This window comes from Sapajus apella, unplaced genomic scaffold (genome assembly GCF_009761245.1).
Source record: "Sapajus apella isolate SASKATOON/1434 unplaced genomic scaffold, GSC_monkey_1.0 scaffold19, whole genome shotgun sequence".
In the NCBI taxonomy this organism is placed as follows: Eukaryota; Metazoa; Chordata; class Mammalia; order Primates; family Cebidae; genus Sapajus; species Sapajus apella.
Window position 1 is genome coordinate 7,020,565 of NW_022436959.1, and position 16,578 is coordinate 7,037,142.

At 44.3% G+C, this 16,578-nt stretch overlaps 1 protein-coding gene and 1 long non-coding RNA gene across 6 annotated transcripts in view; one reads left to right on the forward strand and one right to left on the reverse strand.

The window, feature by feature from the left end:
- NOD1 (nucleotide binding oligomerization domain containing 1) overlaps window positions 1-4,276 on the forward strand; it is a 61,935-nt gene extending 57,659 nt beyond the window's left edge. For 3 of the 5 annotated variants that reach the window (XM_032286887.1, XM_032286888.1, XM_032286889.1), the window contains one exon: window positions 3,509-4,269. In XM_032286887.1, the coding sequence (XP_032142778.1) occupies window positions 3,509-3,581 (73 nt within the window). In that variant the 3' untranslated portion in view covers window positions 3,582-4,269. Of the gene's footprint in view, window positions 1-3,508 lie in introns of all 5 variants that reach the window. The other 2 variants (XM_032286891.1, XM_032286890.1) reach the window with 1 other exon arrangement.
- The window catches only part of LOC116557405, a 26,528-nt gene extending 13,018 nt beyond the window's left edge, over window positions 1-13,510 (reverse strand). Inside the window, exons 1-2 of the long non-coding RNA XR_004271505.1 lie at window positions 7,432-13,510; window positions 1,923-7,118 (exon numbers count right to left, since the gene is read on the reverse strand). This is a non-coding gene — a long non-coding RNA (uncharacterized LOC116557405). The remainder of the gene's footprint in view (window positions 1-1,922; window positions 7,119-7,431) is intronic.
- Between the last annotated feature and the right edge of the window lie 3,068 nt (window positions 13,511-16,578).

Genomic DNA, 16,578 nt, shown 5'->3' on the forward strand with positions numbered 1-16,578 from the left:
TGATATCCAGAATTTACAAAGAACTAAAACAGATTTACAAGAAAAAAACAAACAAGCCCATTCAACAGTGGGCGAAGGATATGAACAGACACTTTACAAAAGAAGACATACGTGAGGCCAACAAACATATGAAAAAATGCTCATCATCACTGGTCATCAGAGAAATGCAAATCAAAACTACATTGAGATACCATCTCACACCAGTTAGAATGGCGATCATTAAAAAATCTGGAGACAACAGATGCTGGAGAGGATGTGGAGAAATAGGAACACTTTTACACTGTTGGTGGGAGTGTAAATTAGTTCAACCATTGTGGAAGACAGTGTGGCGATTTTTCAAGGACCTAGAAATAGAAAAATTCCATTTGACCCAGCAATCCCATTACTGGGTATATATCCAAAGAATTATAAATCTTTCTACTATAAGGACACGTGCACACGAATGTTCATTGCAGCACTGTTTACAATACAAAGACCTGGAACCAACCCAAATGCCCATTGATGATAGACTGGACAGGGAAAATGTGGCACATATACACCATGGAATATTATGCAGCCATAAAAAACGATGAGTTCGTGTCCTTTGTAGGGACATGGATGAACCTGGAAACCATCATTCTCAGCAAACTGACACAAGAGCAGAAAATCAAACGTCGCATGTTATCACTCATAGGCGGGTGTTGAACAATGAGAACACATGGACACAGGGAGGGGAGCACTATACACTGGGGTCTGTTGGGGGGAAATAGGGGAGGGACAGCAGGGGGTGGGGAGTTGGGGAGAGATAGCATGGGGAGAAATGCCAGATGTAGGTGATGGGGAGGAAGGTAGCAAATCACACTGCCACGTGTGTACCTATGCAACAATCTTGCATGTTCTTCACATGTACCCCAAAATCTAAAATGCAATAAAATAAAATTAAATTTAAAAAAAAAACGTAATTCTTATTTGGGGTTGTAGACAAAAAGTTTTATGAAAAATACTCTTGGCTAGGCATGGTGGCATGTGCATGTAATACCTGCACTTTGGGAGGCCGAGATGGGCAGATCTCTTGAGCATAGGAGTTTGAGACCAGCCTGAGCAACATGCGAAAACCCATCACTATAACAATTAGCTTGATGTCGTGCTATGTGCCTGTAGCCCCAGCTACTCAGGAGGCTGAGGTGAGAGGATGGATGCCTGGGAGGCTGAGGCTACAGTGAGTCAGGATCGTGCCACTGCAATCCAGCCTAGGTGGCAGAGACCTTGTCTCAAAAAACAAACAGAAAAACACCATCATAGAGAATAGAGCCCAGATCCAACCAGACACGTGGCCTGGGGAGCCCAGCCTGCCCAGCAGCCTGGGAAGCGCTGGAAGGCACTGGAACTTAGTTTGCAGGGGTCTCTGCCCTCAGGCCGCTGCATTTCTGCTGATTTGTATGTTTTGAGGACAGCAGGCAGAGGGTAGAGTAAGGAGACTACCGGACTGCAGAACAGTTTGCAAAGCATAGCTGGCTGCTTTTTTCTGTAGCTTGTTAGGAGGGTAGTAAAGACCCACAGTTGCTTTAGTTCTCTCAAATTTCAAAATCTGCATTGCCTTCCGCTTAAGGACCACCATTCCTACACGAGGAACCATTTGAATAAGGCCAGGAGCCTTCAGGTTCACTTGTGTCAGGGTGGAGAGGGGAACTGGCCACCAATTCAGAGTGGGCAAGACAGGCATACCGGGTGCTGGTCTTGGTAGTGTCCTCAGTTAGGTCCTTTGCTTGTTCTGGGAGCCTCCAGAGTATGCTCCTGTGTGTGTGACTTCATGGGACTGGGCTCTGAGAAGGCCGTGGCTTTGTTGGCCCTGCCAGGGACTGCCACACCAGGCCACAGGGCTGTGGTCAAGCTGGCCAGGGAGCCAGGTTCAGGGAGCTGCTCTGCTTGGAGCCAACACTTACAGAGTGAGCCTTCTCCTTGGACTTGTTATCTGTACTGACTCTTATTTCTGCCTCATTCCTTTCTGAAAATAAGTTGGAAGTCTGAAGTCCATTGGTAAGTTCTGCCTGTAAGGACAGAAATTAGAGGTGTACAATGAATATCGTAAATTATAGAAATGTATTCCACTCCAGTGTAACAGCGTTCTGTGAGGCCATCTCCTCCAGACCGTGGCTCTAGGGTATAGCCCTGTGACTTCATTTATTCCTCGAATAAGAAAATGCTTGAGGACCAGGGACTGTGCTAGCACCAAAAATCCAGTGGTGAACAAAATGGCTTCATGAGTTCACTGTCTAGTAAGCGAGACGCACATTAAAGAAAAAAACGTCATTTGCGTAGCTATGTAATTACAACTGTGATGGGAACTACAAAGGGAAGGCCAAGAGGGAACATGATTTAGATGAGGTTACAGGGAGGGCCTCTCTGAGGAAGCAGCACTTACACTTAGCCATGAGGGATGAATAGCAGTTAGTCAGGTGAGGTGAGTATTCCAGGTACAGAACAGCATGTGCAAAGGGTCTGGGGCAGGAGAGAGTGTGGTGTCCTGGAAGAACAGCAAGAAGCTGCTGTGCCCTGGGGTTCAGACTGTGGAAGAGGGGACTCCAGGAAGCTGATGAGATAGGCAGGGACTGGACTATAAAGATCTGTGGGTCATGATGCGTGTCTTTGGTCTTTATCCTTAAAGTGATGGAAAGTCAGTGAACAGTTTGAAGCAGGAGAGGGATGTGATCAGATCTGCACTGCACAAAGACCAATTCTTGGCTCTTCTAGGAAACTGGATTGGAGAGGGCCAGAGTATGTGGAAATGACCTGTTGGTAGGGCATTGTACTGATCCAGAGAAGCAATGATGGGTGCTCAGACCAGGATGGCGGGCTGAAGATAGAGAGGCTCCAGGGAGGCAGTCTAGATGCTTAGGAATTAGGACAGAACTTTGTGATGGAAGGAACATGGGGATGAGAAGGAAGGTGTTCAGCTTGACCCCCCGGTTACTAACCTGCACAGCAGGATGCGCGTGGTCCATTCACTAAGCCAGGGGATCCTAGGAGGTGTGGCTACTTTGAGGTGCAGGGGAGAGGTCCAAGTGAGGATGCCAAGCAGGTAACTGCCTCCACTAACATATGAACGAGGCCATGGCATTGATGAGATCGGCTGGGGAAAAGGGCCTAGCCCCAAGCCTGGAGAAATCTCAGATGTAGAGGTCACATGGAGGAGAATACAGGGAAGGAAATGGAGGTAGAGTGCCCAGATGCAGGAGAAATAGAAGTCAGGACAGCCAAAATCCTTTGAGGGCCAAGAAAGACAAGACCTGAAAAATATCATGACATTCAGGCTTATGGAGGCTACAGGTGACCTTAGTGAGACCCAGTGAACAGAGGGATGGCAGCTGGAGAGGATCCATGCTAATATGAAAGAACTATCTGAAGAGTGTGTTCCTTAATTTCAGGGTTGTGCGATGCACAAGTGTGTGCTATGAACACGCCTTGGAAAGGATCCTGTGAGAGTCCTTAACATTTTACCTGTGCACTTTTGTTTTCCTCCTTTCAACAGCCTAAATGGAAACCTGATAAAGCCAGAGGAGGCCAAAGTCTATGAAGATGAGAAGCGGATCATCTGTTTCTGAGAGGATGCTTTCCTGTGCATGGAGTCTTTGCCCCAGAGCCTCAGCAGCAAATGCCACTCTGGAAACATCTTCTGTGTCAGTGTCTTAAAGGGGCCTTGTGGAAGCAGGACCGTCAGGTGTCCACTACTTCCACGATGCAAGCCAGCTTCCTGTGCAGAGGCTCTGGTCAGCAAACTCCCTAACTACCTGCTACACTTCTGCAGAAAGAGAATGTGTCTTGTGAGCTGTTGTTACTCTAAATACACTGTGAAGGGACTTTACTGCATATTGTAATTATTTTTATCTGAAGCTAGAGGAATAAAGCTGTGAGCAGAACAGAGGCCAGCCTCATCCCATCCCAACGCCTCCCATAAGGACCAGCAGGAGCGAGTCGGCCACTGCTGTTTTCACTGAAGAGCTGAGGATATGGCATAAAGTTGGTGCCAAGCTTCGTGACTAAAAGGTGCTTGATGGATAAGTATTAGACCTGAAATATTTTCTTCCTTCTCAGCACTTCCCCATGTATGGATACTGGCCCCCGTTCACAGCTGGAGGTACTGGGGTGTGCGCAGTGTGGGATGTGACTCCTCCAAGGTTTTTGTGGAGACTCATGGCAGGCTTGTGGTGGCTGCTCTGTGAGGGTGGGGTGATATTACCAGATCCCTTGTCCTCTTACCAGCTCATCTGTTAATAAAATACTGAAAATACTCACTCTTTCTAACGGGTTAAGTGTGGAGTTTTTGAAGGACTTGGCCTGGTAAGCTCGCGGTGACTCCTGAGCTCCATCCGGTCTCACTCCACAGATGAAGGCTCATGCCTTTATCACTCTGCCATGGTAGGGCCCGCAGGCCGGGTTTGACGTCCACTACCTTCCCTTGGCTGTTCACTGCTGAGTGGAAGACCCAGGTAGGCCCATGGCAAGGAGCACCGAGCTGCCAGGGGCAGCATGTGACACTGGAAGGCTTGCGGGGCCTCCAACTGTACCTCTGAGTTCTGGGAGTCCAAGCCTGGCTTTGTAGAGCAGCCTGTTAGGTAAGGGACCATTGTGGGGGAAACCCTGTACAGTTGGGCAACTACATGGTGGCAGTTCCCTTAAAGACTCGATGTTGGTGGTTCCTACAAGGCCCCTCCCAACCCATGACCTGAGTATTCACTTATAATCACCCCAAGGCAGCAACTCTCTCCTTGCTGCAGAATCTGGGCAACAAATATGCCCAGAAAGAACACGGGAATGAGCATGGCCTGCTGAAGGCAAAAGGGGGAGTACCACAGACCTCAGACTCACCAAGTCTCACTGAGAAGCTCACTTCTTAGCAGACAAAATTCACATTTCATTAAGCTGCTGAAACTAAACCCTTGAGAATCTAAAATTTACTCAAAAACTACTGAATGTTACTGCTTTTAGAGACTATTGAAATTAAAACTGCTGCCTCTAGGGAATTAGAATTTGCGTGGTATTGACTTAAATTCTATTTGGAAACACTTTGATTTTCTAGATGGTGAGTGGTAGATTTTCAGTTCCCCCTGTAAAACTGAGATCGGGCTCCTAATTGGATGGAAAGCTTCTCTTATTAGAAACAGGTGAGCTTCTGAGCAGAGACGTGGAGATTTTTCCTAATCAAGAAAAAGACAATTGAAAAAAAAAATTCTGTAAAAGAGGGATGTGACTCTTTCCACAGGACATCTTGGGTGATTTTGATGAAAAGCTACATACAGCTCCCATATTACATACCTGCACTTGTGTCCTGTCCATGCTGACATGGAACTTCTTTAAAAAGCCATGTGGAACCACTGTCTGGCCAGGTGCTATTCGCTCTCTGGAGCACCCTAGCTGCGTGGCTTTGGAGCAGTCTAAGACTGTCAGAATCTTGATTTCCTCCTTGAAAAAGAAATGAGAGAATCTGACTCAAAAGGTTATTGACAGGATTAAATGAGTCATGGAAAGTAGATGGCACAGAGCCTTGCACAGGGTCCTGCTCAATGTATGGCAGTTACCATCAAGCCAATGGGTCTCATTTCCGCTCCCTGTGGGACTCCCACATTGTCCCCTTCTCACTCATAGTCTTGAGGAACTTTCCAACAAGGTCAAATACAGGACTGGGAGTTCTCAAAGTAAGCCCCCAAAATACTCAACATCAAGCTTCCTGCAATAGCCTACCTTTGTCAGTGAAAAGCACAGCCTGTAGTTTTCATTATTATTACCAAAGAGCATACTGCCATTAAGTGTCAACTCACTGAACACAGGGGGCACCTGTGTCTTCACTGCTCAATGAAGAACAGAGCAGGAGCTGGCACCGCCCTACGGAGCCAGGCCCACGAGCCTTTGCCAAGTGGGAAGGAGCTTTCTGCTTGTCCCTATTTTGTTTCACTTCCAGGTGGACCAAAGGTCTGTTTGCAGTAACCAATTGCTTACTTACAGGAAAAAACCTTGTTCTAGAGCTGAAAGGTAAAACCATGACCATTAACCCAGGTTCAAAAAGAAGAATTTTAATGAAAGTAGAATTGCCTTGTGAGGAGGCTGAGACTCATGTTACCAGGGGACATCCCAGCACTGCTCTCTCAACCTTAAAATCGAATGAGCTGCACCCGAGACCAGCTTAAGACTCTTAGAGACATTAAGTACTGAAAAGGTTATAGGCCCCTCTGATCTATGATAAAAAATTTAAATAGTAAATTATAAAATAAGTCCAAGATGTTAAACAAGTTTCTGATTTTTCCCCATGACTGCCTAGGTGCTTTTTCAGGCCAATAACAAATATTAAAGTGTCTCAATTTTTTCCTTGACTTTTTTTTGTTATAAAGTGTGTTTATTTGTGTTATCAAAGTAATGTTGTTACCCAGTGTAACGCCTATGTGACCTAAGTAAATTTCTCCCCACCTTAACTCTGCCTATCTTTAGGAAACAGGAAGTCTGTGGTCAAAAGCTCCCCATCATGACCAAACCAGACAAGAGTGGTGGGATCCAAGATAGCAGCTAACTTGACCTTTGAAGAACCTCTAACATCATTATAATCTAATTTCCATGCTAAATGACACTCCCACCAGTGCCATGACAACTGACAATCACCATGACAATGACCAGAAGAAACCATAAAAGGAAAAACAAGGGGGACAAAAACTCTGGTTCGGAGAAGTTATCTCATTCCCAGAAAAGACATGAATATTCTTCACCTTGCTTTTAATTCCCCGACCCCTTCATTAAAGATGCCCCATAACCATGACTTCCTGGCTCTCATGGGGGATATCCTATATCTGTGATTTCTTGGCTGTCATAGGAGATGGCCTGTCTCTCATGGACTGAGAAGTTGATTTATGCACCAGGCTCCCAATTATCAATTCTATGGGCATCAAATAAAGCCTGGACTGGTAGATGCACACTTTTGATTTTGTGTATTGGCTTTGTGGCACCAAACAGGAAAATATTCCACTTTAGGGGGGATAGGCTTTGTCAATAATGTAATAATGTTAAAGGGAAAAATTTAACGTTTATAATAACAACACTAACACAGCTATTTTAATTTTTGTATATAATCTTCCATGCTTTGCCTACTTTGAGACCTCTTTTTTTTTTTTTTTTTTTTTTGAGACGGAGTTTTGCTCTTGTTACCCAGACTGGAGTGCAATGGCGCGATCTCGGCTCACCGCAACCTCCGCCTCCTGGGTTCAGGCAATTCTCCTGCCTCAGCCTCCTGAGTAGCTGGGACTACAGGCATGCGCCACCATGTGCAGCTAATTTTTTGTAGTTTTTTTTTAGTAGAGATGGGGTTTCACCATGTTGACCAGGATGGTCTCGATCTCTTGACCTTGTGATCCACCCGCCTCGGCCTCCCAAAGGGATTACAGGCGTGAGCCACCACGCCCGGCCTGAGACCTCTTTTTACAGTTATAATCACAGAGTACATTAACAGTTCTTTTTGTCAAACATTTTCTCACATTGTTAGCTTTATAATCATTTATGATTATATTCTACCAGTTTGAGAATTTGCTTAATAATATTCCAGACATTCAGGTTAGACCTTCAAGTTTCCAGATTGATTGTGGTGGTGGTCACTATAGACACTATTTCTATGGAATTAAAAGTCTTTATGGTTATTTCTTTGGAATGAGATTATCAAGGCAAAGATTCTTGCTATTAATTAGCTGGGTATAATGATGTATAGCTGTGGTCCCAGCTATTCCAGAGGCTGAGGTGGGAGGACTGCTTGAACCCAGGAGGTCAAGGCTGTAAGTGAGACTGGGCAACAGAGTGAGACCCTATCTCAAAAGAAAAACAAAACAAAAAAACCATATCCTTGCTATGAAATATTTTTAAACCTATGTTAAGGGTGTAATAAGTTTGCAAGCAAGTGAAAATTGTAATGTGAAGCCAGCAGTGTCTCCTTTGAATAGAATAAAACTCCCTGCCCCAACCATCAGACCAGACCAGTGTTCAGGTACTGCCCACACATATACATGTGCTATGTCTAATGACTGGCTGCAGGGAAGAATAAATCAACACATCTGTTTTAAAGTGGCACTATTGAAGATAACCACTTACTAGTGTGCAAGTGTCAGAATCTTTAAAATCAAGTTTTCCTTGATTTAAAAACTTTTTGTTTATAAATGTATGTATCCTTGCTTTGCCTAAATAAACCCAGCCAGATTAACCCATGAACATCATGCCAAATAAAAACTTCTTCCTCCCAACAACCCTATGAAGTAGAATTATTTCCTGAATGAGGAAACCGAGGACTAATAATATGAATATATATCTTATTAATCAAGATTTGTATAAAAATGAAAAAAGCAAAATAAACTCTTCAGGCAAGGAATATAGGCAAAGGCAGAATGTTTTGCCTGGCAATATCTAAGATTTCAATCTCCTCATTTTCCCAGTGAGAAAACTGGTATCAGAGAGCAAAAGAGACTTACCCAAGGTCACTTTAATTACTGGAAGAACAAGAACTAGAACACAGGGCTTCTGTCTGGTTTTATTTTCCCTATGCTCTGGTAGGGTTTGTGACCTTCAGGTCACTCTGCAACTGACCTCCTTTCTGCCAAACCTGCTACCTGGTGACACAGGACTTTTTTCTTGGTCACTTTGCAAGCTGGGGACCTCTGGTCAGAGACACTCCACCTGGGCCTTGCTAAGTCATGCTACCTGCTGCAGGAAATGGCCCACCTAGGCCAAGTCTGGCTTGTGCACTGGTTCCCAAGTGCTTGTCCCACGTTCAAGAAGAACGAGGATACACTGACAATTGAAGAGTAAGCAAGGCAGGGAGTTTGAATGATTAAACAGCTTTCAGTGGAGAGGGGACACAGGGATAGTCCCCCTACCTGAAGGTGGGGAAGCGCCCCACATGGTGGCTGAGTCTGGAGCTTTTATGGGCTCAGAATGGGAGAGGGGCAGGTCATAGGTAGTATTGGAAAAGGCAACATTTGACTGGCTAAAAACATTATTCAGAAAGAATCAATCAGGAAAGGGAGAGAAAAAAGGAACACAAGTTCTGACTCTGGGTCATGGCTTTCACCGGGGACCAGCAGTCCAGTCTTTGAGCCCTCAGGCTGTTTTTTGGCTTTAAGGGAGGGCTTCACCTGGGACCTGCCCCATTTGCCTAGGCATTTGGCTGCCTCCTGTCACTATCACTGGTTCCAATCTACTAGGGCAAGTTAAGCAAAATGAAACTCTTTCCCCAAGGACACGGATCCGGTCTCTTTAATGTTCCTAGGATTTCTTCAGGAAGCCTGATCTTTTTCCTATATCCAGGTGCTAAAAGTTAGACTCTGGGGTCATGTCTCATGACTGGAGTTACAGGCTGGGAGCGCCCTGCAGAATGGCAGGTGACATCTTGACTCTACAGAGCCAACAGCTTCATCACTGGCTGCAAATACTCCATCCCCAAACCATGAGACTGGACAAAAGGAAGTAAATGGGTGCATTCCAGAGAAGTGAAGAAGGTTGCAACTGAGTGACTTTCATCACAAGAGGGCAGCATGTGTCCAGTAATTAATCCATTATGTAAATGGCCAAAGGATTCAACTGTGGGTGAGGTCTGGTGGCTGGCACATTGTTCTATTTAAATAAGACTCACACCAAAGTACATTGTGTTAAAAGCAATTTTAAACCTATTCATCCATGAGTTCAAAGACATCAATAAGTGCAAGAATTAGCTGAGGGCACATTAGAAGACACTATTGTGCCAAGTTCTCTGGGGACTGAGGATCTGGGTTCAAATCCTAATGCTACCAGAAGCTGTGTGACCTTGGACAAATGACCTAGCTTTTCTGTACCTGAGCTCCCCATCCATACAAGTTTATAAAACAGTGCCCCCTTTGCAAGACTGTCTGATTGTGACTGAATGAATTAATAAGAGTAAAGCACTTTAAACAGTACTCAGTATTAATTCCTGTTACCTAATGAGAACTTTTTCCTCCAGCACTGCCTTAATAAGCATCAGGGATAGGGTAAGAGAAAAAAGGAGACTCTGTCAGGCCATCCTTCCTAACGTGAAGAGCCCCTCCACAACACTGCCATTTTCAAACTGATAGCAAGTCTAGTCTTTTAAGCCCAGAGACCAGAAGCCATTTCCAAGGCTGAATACCTGTGGGATTGGAACTATACTGTCTGTACTTGAAACTGTCTTCAGTCTTATTCTGTTAAGGAGTTGCGTGTCCCAGTGAACACATATCCAGAAAGAAACATGGATTAGGTAAGCCAAAAATCAATTTGCATTTTGATTTGATTTCACAGATGTTAGAGTGCATCATCTGGCTTTCCACACTAAAATCTTACGATTAAAGGTTCTTTCTTACTTTCATGTCAGCATGTGGTTCTCTTTCCAGCACTCCTTTCATTCACTGATGAACACTGCTCCTGATTCCCCTGCATGTAGCAAACAAAAATGAATGAGCGAAGCAGAAAGGAGTGTAGGACAGGAGGGAGACGAGAACAGAACAGAAAGGGAGGAAGAAAGTGGGTGAGCTAATTCCTGAAAGCTTGACTTCCACCCTCTATTGCCACCATCCTATTGCTGTGTCTGGAGACTGGTCTGGTGCCTGAGGCTATCAGCTGCATCCTGAGCACATTGACCTTGCCTGGAGCATGTAAGCACATTGCCTGCTGAACAGCTGTGGGGGACAGCTCAGCTGCCCACGGTGCTTTCAGATTCCCAACTGGATATTCACTAGGTGACATGTAAGCTCATCTTCCTTCTGCTGAGAAAATGCACTTAGCTTGCTTCCAATTCACTTTCCCAGGAGGACTCACTGGTGGTCAAAACTCTTCAACTTGAATCCTCTAGTCCATTGCTTCTCATTATCGCCCCTGTAAGGAGACATTTTAGGTATTTCCCCCTAATCTCCCTCCCATCCTGAAATTTCAATACCACGGATATGCTGTCTGTTTATGTACAATTGAAGTCCTCTGAAGGCCACAAACCATCGAATATCTAAGTTCCTTTTTGTCTCCCAACAATCAATATTGCCCCTGTGGGGATGATAAAGCCCTCACTGAAAACCTCATCAAACCCTAGATAATTCTTCCCATGCTTGCCCTCTCCAAGAACCCTTCTGTCACCCTCTCTTTCTGTGTAGAGTGATTTGCTTTCTGCACATTATTCAACTTTCAATACATCTCAATAGTTATAAATCTAACATTCTCATTCTCTTTTCACTCTATCCCAAAGACAGTTTTATCTATGTGTAAGAACTGGGCTTGTGTTAGGAAAAGCAGTGCTATCTGTGAAAGGGGAACAGGCTTTCCTAGCAGGGACAGTTGTCTGAAGTATTCTGGCCTCAGCTGCTTCAGAGATGAATTTCTGCAACGTTGTCCCCAGTTACAGCCACCTGGCCTTTGGGGAGAACTTGAGGCTAACTTCGGCTTTGCTGCTGTCCCACTTCCCTTTCTCACTTCCCAGTTTCCCCTCCCTCACTCCCTAAGAGACCCAGGGATACCCAGAATTCCCTTTTAAAATAGAACCCAGGTCTCTGCCACTCCAGGCTGCCTACTTCCCACATCAGTCCAACCCATGCATCACTGCTGAGCTTAGCTGGGTGTTGGGGACATCAGACTCATTCAGGTAATTCAGAATAAAATACAACTGTCTCCAGGACTGCTCATATCAGACAGTTTACTATCAGAAGAGGAGCTGGCAGATCCTAAAACTCTACTTACAAACAAAGGACGAGAAACTTCAGGTCAAGATAATCTTCAGTTCTCCTCAATTGTCTTCCCCACAGTTCCAGAATCATTCCAGAATAGGGCTGGCATTTCTGAAAAAGTTTGATCCCTGCAACACCTTAAGCAGAGCTCAAAGTCCATCTGCTTTCTATCTAGCCAACCATCCGTTTGTTTCACAAATACTGAACATCTGCTTTAGGCCAAGTACTATGCTGGCTGATAGGAAATAGTTAATGTTATGTCTGGACTTTTTCCCCGACTTGCAAGTTAGTAAGTTAAACTGTTACTGTTTTGTGGATGCTGGCACAGGACACGAGCCTCCTGGGTCAGAGCGCAGCACTTTATGATCCACAGAGCAGTCAACAACGTGAGCACAAGCATGTCTGCATCCGCCACTGTGGCCCTTAGCCCACGAAGACAATGTGCTGGATGGGGCACAGGTGGATGCCACACATACAGTGGCTTTGCATGGCAGGTGAACAACACTGAGCCTGAGGAGCCTGCCATTTTATAGCAAACAGTGGCAAGTCTGCTTTCTGAACTGGAGGGAGCTATTATTTTATCCTCAAGATAAAGATCTTCAGAGCTATTTTGTGCATTCTGCGGCTGGGTCTTCAATCAGTGGAGAAAATTTTGTGATGGCATCTGAATCCACCAGGAACATCAGTGCCTGTATTGGTCACAACTTTTCTGGTGGCAAATAACAAAATCCTTCTCTGAGTATCTTAAGCAAATGGGGGCATTTACAGGATAAATCCACTGGGGACTAGCACACCAGCATGGAAATTCCAGGGGCAGGAACCAAGATAGTTTCTTAACCAAGAAAGTTAAGAAAAAAGAAGCAGGATCAATACAGCCAGTACTCCACTGATACATTCATGAATGACTTCTAATAGTATCTTCTTGGTTTTACTCTCAATATTCAAAGTTTTTGGTAGACATAGCCAATAAACCAAGGTCATGTCACAGGCACTGTGTCAGCTGCCAGGAGACAGAGAGAAGGAGGATGTTAGCCCCTTTGTCTTTCATAGTGGGAGCTGGGGAACTGTCACCCACCCAGATGACTCACAATGGGAGATATTCCCAGAATAGAAAAGGGCATAACAGGAAAGGGTGAAGGATGGCACGGGGGGCAGTGACGGTACAGGGAGTCAAGAATGATTCACGGGCTTTTGGATTGTGGGGCCATTCTGAAACTACCAGGAAAGAACTGACTTTTGTTTGGAGGGAAGTGTGAGTGAGGAGGAAGCACAGGTTCGGTGTGGACATAAACTGAGCCTGAGGTGCCTGTGAGATAAACAACTGGAGATACATAGGGTTGGGGCTTAAAGAAGAGGTCCCAGATGGAGAAACAAGTTTGAGACTCGACAGGAGATAGATGGTACTGAAGACACGGTCAAAGATGAGGCCAACCTAGCGCGAGAGGAGAGTGAGAAAAGACCAAGCGCGGAGTCTTGATGAATTGTCAATTACAGGTAAGGTAAAGGAGGATGAGCCTTCAAAGGAAACTAAGACAAGGCCAGAAAGGTTGACGGAAAAGCAGAGGGATAGTGGTGTGATGTTGAGAAGAAGTCGACCACCAGTAAATAAAGTTTCATGCCCATGGAATTAGTGACGAGAAAGCCACGGGTCACCCTAATAAGAGCTGTTTTCATAATAGCAAGGAAACCAGACCGAAAGGATTGAGAAATAACTGGAAGATGAGGATATCCTTTAAGAAATAACATGGGGGTTGGGCGCGGTGGCTCATGCCTGTAATCCCAGCACTTTGGGAGGCCGAGGTGGGTGGATCACCTAAGGTCAGGAGTTTGACACCAGTATGACGAACATGGCAAAACCCTGTCCCTACTAAAAATACAAAAATTACCCAGGTGTGGTATTGAGCACCTATAATTCTAGGTACTCAGGAGGCCGAGGCAGGAGAATCGCCTGAACCTGGGAGGCAGAGGTTGCAGTGACCAAGATGGCACCACTGCACTCCAGCCTGGATGACAGAGCAAAACTGTGAGGAAAGGAAAGGAAAAAGGGAAGGAAAGGGAGGAAAGAAAGAGAAAGGCAGACAGATGATGTGAAGGGAACAGGATATGACAGGAGCTCAAAGGGGATATGGAGTCTAGGGAGGGTTACTGCAACTGACTTAAAACGAAGGGAGCTCAATGTTAATGGCAAATATGAAACTGGGAGAATGAATAAGGTTCACTTCTTTAAATCCCAATTCTACTAACCTAAATGTATGATGTATTGGTAAATATTTTATTCTCATATATAGACCTGAAAAGTAAAAAAATACATGATTTTTATTCTATCCAAAACAGATATTATTAAATAGAACTTGATTCAGGGGTTATGAAAACAGCCTCAGAGCAGGACTCTGGTATTAAATACATGACTAAGATGTTGTATATATGTAAATGATTTGCCTAACTTGTACATATGGCAGATTGTTGCAGTGAGTAGTCCCCAGTAAATCATACTCCCCTCTCCCCAAGTGACTCACGCTGGATAATGGCCTGTCGGCAAACACGAGGCAAGCAGGAGCTTGAGACATACTTGCAGACTGGGGCTTGCCCTCTCTTGCTGCTGAGAACTCTTCCACCACCACGTGAATAATCTCAGGCAGGCCTGCTGGAGACACACGGTCCAGCCAGCACCTATTTCCAGACATGTGAGTGAGGCACTGCTGGACCAACTAGCCCCTGGCTGCCTATCTGCTCATGGCAGCTGCATGAACAAGTAGGGGCAAGAGCCCAAATTTCTGACCCGCAGAATCATGAGTTAATTTAAGATTGTGGTTTTAAGTTGCTAAATGTTGGGGGTAGTTTGTTACCCAGTAAGAGATAATTGAAACAGTACATAAAAAGAAGTCTAAGTGCTATAATAATACATAAAATGCTAAATATACAATGGCTTAAACACAATAGTAGTTTATCTCTTGCTCACATAAACAGTCCAGACAGGCTTCAGACTGGTGGCAGGGGGCTCTGTCCCATACAGTCACTCAGAGACTCAGGATGTCAGCCTTTGTCGTCATCAATGTATGGTTCCCAAGGTCACCTTAGGCATCATCAGCCAGACAGCAAAAGCAGAGAGAGCACAGAGGACAGCAAATGGGAAGTTTTACTGGGCCCAAGCCAAGAAACATGACATGTCTTCTCCTCACATTCCATAGGCTAGAACCCAGTCACGCGACCAAACCTAAGTCATGAAGGAGTAGTTGTGTACCTAGGAAGATGAGAAAACAATATGATAAACAACAGATACCACAGAATTGTACTGGCTTTTTTTTTTTTTTGGAAATAAAAATCATGTTTGTCAGATGCATAATGGGAACAGGCTGAGGGCCAGAAAGATCTGGGTAAGATTTTGGTTCCACACTTGTTAACTGTGTGACCTGGGAGTATTACTTAATCCAGACAGACTTTCATTTCTTTATCTGCAAGACAGGGAAATACTTTTTTCAATGGATTGTTGTGAACATTAGTGTAGTTTAATCTCTATACTTGGTAGAGTGTCTGGTATATGATCGGTGTTCAATAAATAGTAGCTACTGGGATTAACTAAATTGAATGGTATGATAAACAAATCAAAGAATATGGAGGGAAGAGTAACACTAAGCTGTCCAGATAGCAGTAGTATTAGTCACGATGCTTCCAAATTTAAATTACTGAAGTCCAACTCAGTGTAATCAAAAAGGGGGATTTACTAGAATGATACAAAGAGATGAGGTGACTCTCGACATCAGAGGGAGAACTGCAGACTGGAACCCCTTTCAGGACTTCAGAGGCTCAGTCTTTTCTTGTTTTTCCTGTTCTGTGTCCACTTATATTCTTTACTTCATTCTCCCCAGTTATAGACGCATCTTTTGCATGTCTCAACAGAATCCAGAACTGCTAATTTTAAAATGTGTGATAATAGTATTGTAGTTATGTTTTTAAAGAGTCTTTTATGTGTAGAGATACACATTGAAGCAGTATGGATGAAATGATATCAAGGTTTTGCTTTAAAGTAATACATTTTAATATGTTTGGGGATAGAGAGTGCAGATGACACGACTGGCCATGGGTTGGTAATTGCTGAAGTTAGGGGATGGCTGTGGCATTTCACTAGACAGTCAGCTCCCTGTATCCTGTGGGTTCTACATCTGCGGATTCAGCCAGCCTCAAATCAAAAGTGTACTTAGATCTATGATGGGTGTACTGAGCATGCACAGGTTTTTTTTCTTGTCATTCCTTAAACAATACAGTATGACAACTATTTACACAGCATTTACATTGTATTAGGTACTACAAGTAATCTAGAGATGATTTAAAGTATGTAGGGAGGATGTGCATAGGTTATGTGCAAATACTCTGCCATTTTGTAGCAGCAACTTAAGGGTCAGCAGGCATTTGTATTCACAGGGGATCCTCAGACCAGTCCCTCACAGATACTGAGGGATGACTGAACTGTCCTCTCTACTTTAATATATATTTGAAATTATGTTAAAAAATGAAAACAAACAAAGGCCCAAGACTCATCTTGTCTTGGCATAGCAATTCAAGAAAAGGAACAAATTGGGTTGGCCCATCTTATGTCAATTTTCTAGCTGTGATTTTCTGCCTTGGTGAAAGCTTTACGTAGTTAAAAGGTTAGAGTGATCAGCATTTTCATCCACTTGGGTATGACCGTTCTGGATTTTGACAGAAATGGGTAAAATGATATACAGAAATTAGGACTTGACAGGGTTGAACTCACAACCATCTTTTCATGACCACTTTGCTAAAACACTTTTTCCATTTTTCTTACATCACTTAAGGAAAGCAGAGCTATTTTGGCAGTGTTTTCCTCAAGCACCACGGTATTTAATAGCCTCAGGAGAGG